This window comes from Acromyrmex echinatior, chromosome 1 (genome assembly GCF_024713525.1).
Source record: "Acromyrmex echinatior isolate Ae372 chromosome 1, ASM2471352v2, whole genome shotgun sequence".
NCBI lineage: Eukaryota > Metazoa > Arthropoda > Insecta > Hymenoptera > Formicidae > Acromyrmex > Acromyrmex echinatior.
The window spans coordinates 27302188-27314316 of NC_141852.1; the positions used below are offsets into that span (position 1 = coordinate 27302188).

Below are 12129 nucleotides of genomic sequence, written 5' to 3' on the forward strand. Positions count from 1 at the left end.
TACGCATAAAATATAATAATAGATGTATCTACCTAATGAATTTTTACATGTAATAAATGATAAAGATAGAATGACATTAATATCAATAGCGTTAATAACGTCTCTCCGAATGCACATGTTATTATCTACATGAAAGAAATTCGTGTAAATTTAACGTAATATATGTAAAAATTTCAATGTAATCTTGAAATATACGCACGGCACCGGCCGCACCCTGGTATTACATATTATATGTACCGTTTTTTTTTACCGATTTTTTTAAAACTCGTATATCTACAAACTTATTTTTGAATATGATTTTTCAAAAAGATTGATCGTTGTCAAACCAATAACGATTAAAATTCAGAAAGAATTTATTTAGAAGAAATTAGGAAGAAAATAGTTTATCGATCACAAATCCATTAATTACAATATAAGAAAAAAGGAATACAAATATGATGAGAAAAATTGATGAGAAAAAAGAATATGAAGAGGTGATTCTATTCTGTGGTATCGTAAGTGCACTGTCCTCTTGTTAAAAAAATATGCGTGTATGTATCGGTATCCAACAGGATTTTGCAAAAGATTTTTTTTACCCATGATTCGGCACTGTTGGCGGACGCTGACGCGGCTGATTGGCGCTAATGGCGCTATCGTCAGTCAGCCGAGCGACTATGGAACCGATTGCACATCTTGTCAAAGTGTCCATCCCGAACTATCTGGCCGGCCTACCGATTCCCGATTCGATAGGCGGATGGTTCCGACTGGGAGGTAATTTCTATATTTCATACATTTCCATACCTTGCAACAACAATTATGCGACATATCATTTTCCAGATTCCGAAACCTTTTCATAACCTCTCGATTTAAATACGTGTATAATTTTTTTTTAATTTAACTTGTTTCACTTCTTTTTTTTTTCTTTATATCAGTGAGGGACTGGTTCGCCCTTGTACCACCTACTGCCCTTTGCGTGGGTTTGGGATATATGTCCTACAGGGCTTTTTGTCCTCATGGCAGACCTGCGGTATGTCTTTAATACTTGCTTCTTGTAGAAAATATCAAGGACAACACAAGAATTAGTTATGATATTACTAGAAAAGTTATGTAACTTTCAGATAATGCCTTTTCCAAGTATCAATTCACCATAAACTTGTTGCAAATTAGATGGAATAAGTTTAACTTTGTAATTATGTTCTTAATTGTGTTCTGTATATTTATTTCTTATATATTTGTGAGTAATAATATAGAATATCCTATCTCTCTCTCTCTCTCTCTCTCTCTCTCTCTCTCTCTCTCTCTCTCTCTCTCTCTCTCTCTCTCTTTTGCAATATATATATATATATATATATATATATATATATATATAAATTAAGGCTGACTTAATAAATTGAAAAATTTAAATAAATTATAATTTTTCTTAATATATCTATAAAGAAAGTTTAAGTATATTTATGCAAATTTATTTCTAGTGCAAAAAATATCATAGCAATGGTGAAGAATCTTTATTTGTATTTTAATTAATTCATTTTATTTAATTTTATAATTATAATATTTTTGTATATAATATTTTATATTATATACAAAAATATAATTATAATAATTAATAATAATAATAATTAATAATAGGAATAAAACAGAATAAATATAATAATAATAAAGACAAAATAATGTGTGTATATGTTTATGTGTGTGTGTGTGTGTGTGTATTTATTCTGTTTTATAAAAATATTGAAATTATTAAGAAAATATAGTGTATGTATATATATGTATATATATATATATATATATATATATATATATATAAAATATTTTTATAATAATTTTAATGATATATTTATAATTTCATTAATTTTTCTACTTCCATGCAATATAATGTAAATTAATTATTTTATAGCCACATGGTCGTGTTAATCTCAAAGTAAAAAAAGATATTTCAAAAGTAGTGGACACTGTTGATATCGAAGATATCTCTGAAAAAGCTGTATTTTGTCGCTGTTGGAGGTCTGAAAATGTAAGTTCTTTTTGTATAGGAGTCGAAATCCTAGATCAGAAAAAATTATGCAACTTAATATTTCATTTTGTTTTTTACAAGGAGACATAAACAAGTGATTAAATCAATCAAAAATTATTCCTAATTATTTTTTAGTTAGAAGATTGTTTTTATGAATATCCATTACTTACATATTCTCTAAAATAATTTTTTTAAGTATTGATATAAAATAAGATCTTTCACATATATGTCTCATACTTAATCATTTTTTATTCATAGTGGCCATACTGTGACGGTACTCATGGACGTCATAACAAAGAATGCAATGACAATGTGGGTCCACTCATTGTTACGAAGAAAGGTTAATTACAAACACATTGAACAATTACCACTGGTAATTTTTCATTACTGTAAGATAGTTATTTACTCATCATGTTGTAGATAAATATGAGAAAAGATCAAATAGATGAATGAATCTTTATCCCTCTCTGTAGATAAATTTTACAAAACGTCTGCCAATTTATTTTTTAAGACATCTCATTTTTAAGGGAAGGTTTATAAATAAATCTATTTTCATAATATATTCAGTGGGTTTTTTTATTCTTATGTGTAATTATTTAATTATGAATAAACGATTAATATAATTAAAACAAGATAAATAAATAATTCTAATTCGTATATATCCCACCTATCATTATTTTTCAGTAAGATTAATATATACAAAGCATTCTGCCTGATGTGATGTCTTCCGTTCATCTTGTAATATATTTTTACACAAGATATTAGAATGTAATATTTTTTGTGAACACTTGTTATTTTCAAAAAGGCACGATGAACTTTAAGTAGCACCTTTTATGCAAAATAGTAAGATATCTATTTTAACTTGAAATTTGTTTAAATCGATGATTTACAAACAAGAAATTACATAATAAACAAAAAATTTATTAAACGTAATATTTAAATAAAAAATTAAGTTTAATAATAAAAAATTAAAATGGTTAAATATTTAAAATGAAGTTAAAGTGCTGATTAATTACGAAAATAATATATTTATTATTAAACTTTATCTCTTCATTTAACATAAAAGCATGAAAAATCTGTAAAATGTATTCTATATCTTTTTTAGAAATATATTTCAAGCAGAAATTAAAAGAATGTATTATAATATAAAAACAACAAAACAAAATATCAAATTTTATACTATAGTATACACATAAGTAACAAGATAAAATATTAACATAACAAATATTATATTATGTACTTAAATGCACATTTGATTTCGCTTTTTTGATAATTGTAAATGTATTTATAATAAAGCTTTTTTAATTAAAATTAAGAAAATATTAAATACAAATATATTATTTGTATTTCTACACTGCTATTATCAAACATGCAAATGTTTTGTTTTGTAATTCGGAAGTTAATAATTATTAATTTATTATAATAATTTCATATTAACTTCCGATATGATAATTTGTAATGATTTTTCTTATGTATCTTCTGTCTGTTTGCTAATCATATATTAAATCCTAAACGTTGTAAACGTTGAATATAACGCATTTTTAAAAATATTAATACATTTCATATTATTTTCATTGATTAAATTAATTGTTCACTGGTCATAGATTTTCAATATTGTGTAATTATGTACTAATTGCGTAATAAGAGATTCGCGATTTTTATTATAAATTGCTATTTTCCAAAAGAAATTAATTAAAAATATTTTTCAGTAAAACATATAATTATCTTGTGTCTGAGATATATCATTTTCTTCGTAAATCCACGACTTGGAGTGCCATTACATCCAATTTGTAGTGTCTTGCTTTCTAAAACAGTTAAAATGCATACAATATGAGTTCAGAATACAAGCCAAAATTGTTAAATATATTATTAACATTTATCTATTTATTTTACTACTGTATAGTATCAATATTACATTTTTTTCTAAATTGACTAGTTCAACGTTTTATTATTAATCATTAAAACTTTAATTAACATTGTTAAAAATGTTATTGAATAGATCAACTATGATATATTTACTGTATATAGTGGTGGTTCAGTAGGATGTGGATGAAATCCTGTTTCTCTGCAATTTGCGATAAAATCCAAGCCATAATCGGGTGTTAAGATAAAGAACCCTGTTCTGTAAAAAAATTCCATTTCTCATAAAAATTATAGCAAATACAAAACAAATTTTAATTTAATTCTAAATTAATAATTAAAAAACAATTATATTTTATTCCTATTTATCTTTTAATATTTGTATGTAGGAAAACTTACGCAAATAAATTTCAAATAACTGAAGTAATTAATAAGTTTTATGAAAAATAAAAAATTACAACAAGTAAAATTAAAACAAGTAATCGTAAAATTTATATTTAAAGAATTTAAAGAGGAAGCATGTATATTAAAGAGATTGGTTCATAATTCAGTTGAATATTTAATGATTAAAATTCTTTGAAAGATTTAGTATGATACAAAATATACAAAATATATTTTTCATACATACTCATCATATTTCGGTGCACAAACTATCGCTATAGCTTCTGCCATCATCAACTGATAAGCACAGTGCGTGTGAAGATCTACGCTTGATAAAAATGCAGTCTGCGTAGGATGGGTCTACGTAACACAATTACATATTTAAGATAAACAAATCAAAAATAAATAAATAAATCTTTTTGCAATTTTTCAATAAAATAAAGTTATAAATGAATATACAAAGTAAATCTTACGTACATGAATCCAACCGAGAGTGATAAGATTATGCTGATCTTGATAATCGAAGATATCTTCTTCGTTATGTGTAGTACAAGAATCTGGAGTTCCAGTTTGTTCTGGTATCAATAAATGTGTTACCATCAATTTATTTCGCTCCAATCGCCCAGCCAGAATACCACATGTTTCTTTATTGCTTGTTGTGTTGTTGAAAGCAAGCGTCAGAAAGTTGTGCATTAATTTGGTCGGCAGAATAATGTCGCGCAATGATAATCCGTTGCTCGTCAATAACGAAGGTTTTGTAGAACGATCCACTGTCGGTGTTTTTCTAAAAATATTAAAATATCACAATAAATGTATACATCTGAGCATTGATATATATATATAAGGAATTTTCCAGCAGAGGCACAAATTGACACAAGAATCATTCTATTTTTATTTCTTACTGATCGAACAAGGACAAGATGACTTTTGTGTCAATTTGTGTCTTTTGCTGAAAAGCTCTCATATTAGATGTTTTAAACATAGAAAAATATATTTATTTTTGGCATTTTACTATATTAAATTATAAAAGTAATATAACTATTACTTTAATATTAAACTTTATGATATATAACTATTAAAGACAAAATTTTATTTTATATATAACAAGATTTACATTTCTTTGGAGATCTTTAATGCTTTATCATCGTTTGCAAGATTTATCACAGTTTTTGATGCAATGGAAGGCAAATATTTTGTCTCCATTGGTACAGTAATAGCAGTTTTAGCCGCTTTAACAGCAGCTAGAGCAGCCATTTTGTTCCTCTTATTTTCCTCTTCTTTTTGCCTGAACAAATTTATAATATTACAAAATCAATTTCTCAATAAAAATTATTAATTTCATGCTTTTACTGTAACAAATATATAAGATAATTAAATATACCTTTGAAGTTCTTCTTGTCTCAAACGCTCTCTTTCAATCCTTTCTCTTTCTTTCAAATCCTCTAAATACTTATCGAACTCTGCTTGATATTGCTCTAATAACTGTTTCTTCAGTTTTTCAGCTTTAGGAATGACTATTCGTAGAGCATCTTTATTCATTGCTTTATCCTTGGCTGATACGCTATTATATTGCGGATGGCCCCTTATTTTATCCACAAAAAGTCTATTACAATAAGAAATATTTAGCAATAAAAATATATTATAAAAATATATTATTTTAATAGTTAGTAATAACATAAGTATTTCTTAAAAATATAATTAAATTTATACATTCATCGATCTTTAAAAAAATATATTTATTATATATAACACATAACAAGTTATTATTAATTATTACCTACGTTATAAATTTCATATATAATGTAAAAGCATTTTCATAACTGCCATCTTGCATATTCATGTCTGCTAATCTGACCATTTCCACTCCTGTACGATAATATCTACAATTAAAGATATCACGTTAAAAAATTAAATAGCTTTTGAAATTGAATATTGGCAATTATTATTTATACAATATTTCTATTAATATTTATAATATTTATGCATAAATTTATGTAGTAAAACAATTACATATTTTTATAATAAACATATAAAAAAAGATACTTTTTAATTTTAAAACTATTTTACAGTCAGACATTTGAATTCTAATTTTTTGTTCATAAAAATCTTTTTTTTAATTTTAATAAATTTGAAGTAGTTTTGAAATTAATTTTTTCAAATAATATATTTTATTATATACAATAAATTGCTTATGATGAATATATTTCTTACCTTTTAGGCGCAATATTCGGATCAATTACTACTCTCGAAGCATGATCTGTAAGAGCTTTGATTCGATTCTTAGGATCTATGATACCCATTTCTTTTAAAGACTGATTAGTTTTGTCCATCTTGTAGGTTAGTTCAGTTAAACTTCTAATATTAACAAATGGCTGAAAAATCTTTTCTCAATTTTTCAATATTATAGGTCTCTTTCTCGGCGTCATTTTAATGTTTAACATGACAAAAAAATGTTAAAAAATATTAATTATTTAAGTTCTAATCAAGATCCAAGTCGCACTTGAAACTGCAGTTCGTGCTTTTTGACGTTTAATAGCAAATTCAATAAGTATGCACAGATGCACAATGTATCCAATGAACTGACAATACTATACTAGCGCACTCTAGTCTCTTGTCGAATCTTGCGCATCTCTCTCTCTCTCTCTCTCTCTCTCTCTCTCTCTCTCCTTCTCTCCTTCTCTCTCTTTTTATCCAGTACCCTTGAAATCGACAAGCTTTCAAGTTTGTTGATTGAACAACAAGATAGAAAGATCTGAGAATTTCTATATTCTACAGCCAATCAACAAATCACTTGAAAAAGTTTGTCATATGACACATGAAATATCGGTCTTAATGCCTCAGGCGCCACCATGCGTCGAATTTAAGAAATTTTCAAATCGTTTGACGTAATTTTTCGTGTTTTTCAAGGTTTCAATACATAATCATCGTATTTTTATTGTATACGCGATTATAATTGAACTGTTTTCGCGAGTGCGACTGAATATTCTGAAAAAAAGGAACCCTACTTCGGACAGCTCAGCGATGATTTCATTGTTAGGCGTTGTATTCTGGAGTCTAATTTTTTATCTTTGCGCGCGCGAGAGAGAGAGAGAAAGCCAAGTGAAGTGTGACATACCAGCAAAATGTAAACTTCTACAATTTTAAACGCAAGTTGCTATTATGAGTAAGTGGAGCTGCGAGTTACATTCCCAAACTAAATTTATAATATTATAATAGTACACTTATGGTATATACGTGAAGTACAGCATATATGCATTACACACATATATTGGGTCATCTAAAAAGTATCCGCGGTTTTTTGTCACTAGATATATGACCATCAACACACATCTAGTAACCAAAAACCGCGGATACTTTTTAGATGACCCAATATATATATATATATATGATTTGTTAAGTATATATATGTTCACTTTACCTGATTCGCGGAAGATTAATTTTAATTTGAGATATTTAATGGATGATGAATATATTACGATAAAATATGATATGGACTATGACAAATTAAAACGAGATACTGATATATATTTATATTTTTATTATATGTGCAATAAAAAAAAATTATTATTTATAAGCTAGGAAAAAATATTATAATATATTCAGGTATATTGGTTTAATTTTTTTTCTTTTCTTTTCTAAAGTATTTTCTAAATAAAATAAATAAATCTGAGATTTGCGTTTTTGACATTTTATTATATTCTTTCAAAGTTAAACGTTATAGATATATGAACTACATACAAGGAAATATTTATTCAATTTGTATGTAATTGTATGTAAGTAAAAGTAAAAAGCAACAGAAAATATTTAATAGCCGGGCAAAAAATGTTTTATATATATATAATTATATAAAATTGTATAAAAATAAAAAAAAATTATATAGTTTATATAAAAATGTATATAATTTTATATAATATATATAATATATATAATTTTATAATTATATGTAAAATATTTTTTCCCGGGAAATTTTTTTTAGCATATTTGAAATATTTATTTATACTAAAAAATATGCTAATAATTATTAATCATATTTATTATTATATCATGCCAATTTAATTTTAATTTTTATGAAATCTTATCCATTCATTAATCGAGAATGGATTAAAATTAATCAAAATATTTTAAGCCAATTAAATCCAATTGAATAAAAAAAATTTTGTATTCAATTGAATTTAATTCAATTCATTTGAATTAAAATACTGCATTTTCTATTCACAATTTTGAATCGAGCAATAATCACGACGCGCAGAAAGAATTAATATTATTATTTTTTTAAAAGATACAGAAATATGCTTCATGTAGTTTATATAAATAAATAAAAATACATTTGGATTGAAAAGGATACATTTTCACATTCGTTAACGCGAATTTCTAAAAATCTTAATCTATTTCAAATTTTCGTTAATTGCCCGGAAAAAAATGTTATTATATATATGAACATATTTTATATATATAATTATATATGTATATATATAATTGTATGTAAAAAAAATGTCAATTTTATATATATAATTATATGTGAAATATTCCCCATTCCCCTCCTCCCTCTCCTCCTTCCTCAGGTGGGCATAATTTTTATAATTGCTGATAACGTACGCATCATTTTATATTACTTGAGATAAATTAAATATTACATGATATTTATTATTTATATATTAAACGAATCGTATCAGTTTTTTATTGATTCCTACGATTTTATATTTTAAATAATAAGTTTCTGGAATTTATTTTATATTTTTTATTTTAAATAATTCGTAACAGTTATTTTACTGAGCCATGATCGGCATTATACGCAAGTTTAAAGAATTTCTGAAACACAGAATAATTTGCAGTAGTGTCTTAAGTTAATTTATTAACCGAAAAATGAAATAATGATTAACAAGATATTTAATACTTTTAGCTGAAGCTATATTTAGCGCAAATTATTTTACAATATTTAGAAAATTTACATATATCTTTACATAAATAAAATATACATAGAATATTTTATCAATCTTTATTTAAATATGAATCATTAAAAAGAATAATGAAAATTGAGACATGATGTTGGAATATCAAAAATATCCCACGCGAACAATTATTAATTACATTTAAAAAAAACCATACAAGTAAAATAGGATTGAATTGTAAGTTCCAGAGATGCCACAAAGCAAAGCGCGAAATATACGACGATACCCGTTTGTCAAAATCATGTAAATTGTAAAATATGAATAATTGAATAAACCGTGAATTTTTTTTTTCATACGTGACAGTTGAGTATCCGAACAGCGAACAATGAAGGGTGGCGAAAAGCGAGGGGGAGAGCGTGTCGCGCGACGCGCGACGCGGTGGTTGACTACGTCATCACTTCGGCATTCGCTCGGCGATCTTAGAGGGAGACGGAAGTGTGATACGAGTCGTTCCGGGTGTCGCATTAATTTATGAAAATGAAATATCTACGAATGCGAATTACGTAAGGTTGCCCAAAACTAAGTGTGCTAAGGATTAAGAAATAAATCAGAAGAGAAGTTATTTTACTCTTAATACACACGTTCGGTCATTCGTGTCTTGGCTTAATTTTCATCACTTTTACAAGTATATATAAATTATTAAACAATTTTTACATATATATTTGTGTTAAAAAAACTTATAATTTATTAGGAAAAAGTTATCTATAATATTACAGACAATGTAATATATTATATTACTAACAACATTTAGAACCAAAAATTGCGTTTATTAAGGGCTAATTGTTTTAGGGTTAAATTCTTTTTTTAATAATTCGCAAAATATTCTCGTAATACAATCGAGGATTAATTGAAAACTTGTTCTTTATAGATGCCAAACTTTTTTTAGCAATAGAAAAAAAGACTGATATTTGGCCAGGTGCTCTTAGTTATTTCAAAAAAAAAAAAAGAAATGGGCAGGACAAACGAATGACTCAGACGTGTATACTAAGGGTTAAAATAATAACTTTTAAATAAGTCTTTCATCTTTTTTAATAAAATACATTTTAAATATCTTTATTTTTTAAATACGACCGAGCCCCGTCTATTAATACATAATATAATATAATGTGTTATTAATTTTCGCAGTTTAATGATTTTACTTTCTAATTATTCATATTTTAATACTAGCGATAAACAGACATTTATTCGGCAATAATTAACAGAAAATTTGTACTGTTACACGCAAATTAGGCAGATATATGAGTCTTATTTTAATAAAAATTTAGGAATTTAATCGATATTTTAAACAATGTCATACGATTTATGAAACTAAAGAGGAAATATGTAATAGTTAAGGCAATAATGAATATAATTGAAGTAATGATAATTAAGTAAAATTTGTTTGTATAAAATGGTAAATTCAGAGTGAAAATTTTACAAAGCCTTGTTTTTTTCAAATATAGCACGGTTGACGCGTAGCCTTGATGTTTGTTTTTGCGCGGTGCGGCAGGCGGGTAGCTCATTATTTACGTATGTCGACATTGTCGACGCGTTATCATTCAACTTTGGACGTCAATCTTCTTCGCAATCACGACAAGTGCTAGATATAATATTAAACGTATTTTATATTCGTTCATAGCACAAGATTATTAATTCGCATAGTTGTTAGTTATTCGTAAATGGATCGAGCCAATCATGTGAATCACGAATATATATATTTAACGAACATATTTCGTGCGATGTATTCGTTTAGAATTGAAACACGATGAAGAAGAGAATTTATAATTGTTTTACAATGATTGTGGACGATAATTATTTTTCGTTAAGATAAAATTTTTCTTTCATTAAATATGTAACTTAAATATGTAACTATCTATTATACGAAACGTATTTTAAATTGTAATTATCCGATTAAATATTAATTTACACTGTCAAGCATCTTTGGCTCGACTTTGTTTAATATTTTTTGTTTTTATCTATTATACATATATATTTTGAACGGTATATGAGTTAGAAAAAAGAGTAATGGAATTCCTATACACAATGGGGAGTTCCAAAAATCCCAGTACAATTTGCTAAATCGAAATTTTTTCGTGTTTCTGAACTTTTCTTTTTCTTTGAATCTCTAATAATATATCTCGAAACTTCTTAATTCTATTGACTTTTATACATCATGGATTTATTCTTTAATCAATTCTCGATTGAAGAAAAAATTAATTGAAATACGTTATGTCTATTTTTACGGAAGTTACGTAATAAATATGAATGGGGTCCCAGAGATTCGAGTATGTATATTAATGATAGAAAAAAAAGTGTGTATAGCAAGAGTTAATAAATATCCTTATGAAAATAACGCGAGTCATACAATTTGCGAATAATTTCTCGTTTTCGTGCATTTTTCGCGAGTGCGTAAACGATGAAAGCATAACTTTATTGTGATTGTCTGCCGGTTATAATAAACTAATAATAGAAGGATTATTTTTCTTTCTTACTAATATCTGGCCTACTCGATTGATATCTTAATCTTACAGACATTATAATAAAAGATTCATTTTTTCTACTTGTTTGTTTCGCAATAATAATGAACTAACATGTGCTCGATATTCATATTTAAAAGTAAATCAATAACAATATATATTTTTTTTTATGATATCTCCCTTCCTACTACTTTGATGAGGTAGAAGAGCTTAGTACTTCGAGGAAATACACAAAAAACATGTCTTTTCTTAAGGGTCTATAAATTTTCGGATTTATCTAAATTATGTATCTAACTAAATTTTTAGATACTTAAGCAAAATTGTTCTCTTTGTGTAAAAATCCATTGATGGGAAAGTTAACGTACCCTCGTCGCCGATTTAAGTGAAAATGAACGAACCGCAGCCGGTTCGTCGCGTCGCGCATTTTGCATCAGAAGTGCCGTTAAAATTCTCGGACTAATAGACTTTTTACGATTCCCATCATAGGTTT

General features: G+C 26.3%; 2 protein-coding genes across 2 annotated transcripts; one reads left to right on the top strand and one right to left on the bottom strand.

Moving 5' to 3' along the window:
- The first annotated feature begins 589 nt into the window (after window positions 1-589).
- Window positions 590-2638, top strand: Cisd2 (CDGSH iron sulfur domain 2). Its single transcript, XM_011059783.2, has 4 exons — window positions 590-750; window positions 912-1006; window positions 1877-1993; window positions 2252-2638. The coding sequence occupies exons 1-4, from the start codon at window positions 624-626 to the stop codon at window positions 2336-2338; spliced, it is 426 nt and encodes a 141-aa protein (XP_011058085.1). The 5' UTR covers window positions 590-623; the 3' UTR covers window positions 2339-2638.
- On the bottom strand, window positions 2543-6834 carry LOC105148201 (STAM-binding protein-like A). Its single transcript, XM_011059782.2, has 8 exons — window positions 6446-6834; window positions 6016-6114; window positions 5616-5837; window positions 5349-5519; window positions 4712-5018; window positions 4482-4594; window positions 4013-4115; window positions 2543-3798 (listed from the first exon to the last, which is right to left on the bottom strand). The coding sequence occupies exons 1-8, from the start codon at window positions 6562-6564 to the stop codon at window positions 3736-3738; spliced, it is 1197 nt and encodes a 398-aa protein (XP_011058084.1). The 5' UTR covers window positions 6565-6834; the 3' UTR covers window positions 2543-3735.
- Window positions 6835-12129: the final 5295 nt, after the last annotated feature.

Bases quoted from the DNA above. Each gene is read 5' to 3' on its own strand.
- LOC105148201 (XM_011059782.2), bottom strand. From the start codon at position 6,564: ATGGACAAAACTAATCAGTCTTTAAAAGAAATGGGTATCATAGATCCT. The intron at 4,595-4,711 runs GTACGTAAGATT...TGTGTTACGTAG, and splicing joins TCACTCTCGGTTGGATTCAT to ACCCATCCTACGCAGACTGC. The intron at 3,799-4,012 runs GTAAATATATCA...TAACTGTTTTAG, and splicing joins CTGAACCACCACTATATACA to AAAGCAAGACACTACAAATT.
- Cisd2 (XM_011059783.2), top strand. From the start codon at position 624: ATGGCGCTATCGTCAGTCAGCCGAGCGACTATGGAACCGATTGCACAT. The intron at 751-911 runs GTAATTTCTATA...TCTTTATATCAG, and splicing joins CGGATGGTTCCGACTGGGAG to TGAGGGACTGGTTCGCCCTT. The intron at 1,994-2,251 runs GTAAGTTCTTTT...TTTTATTCATAG, and splicing joins GCTGTTGGAGGTCTGAAAAT to TGGCCATACTGTGACGGTAC.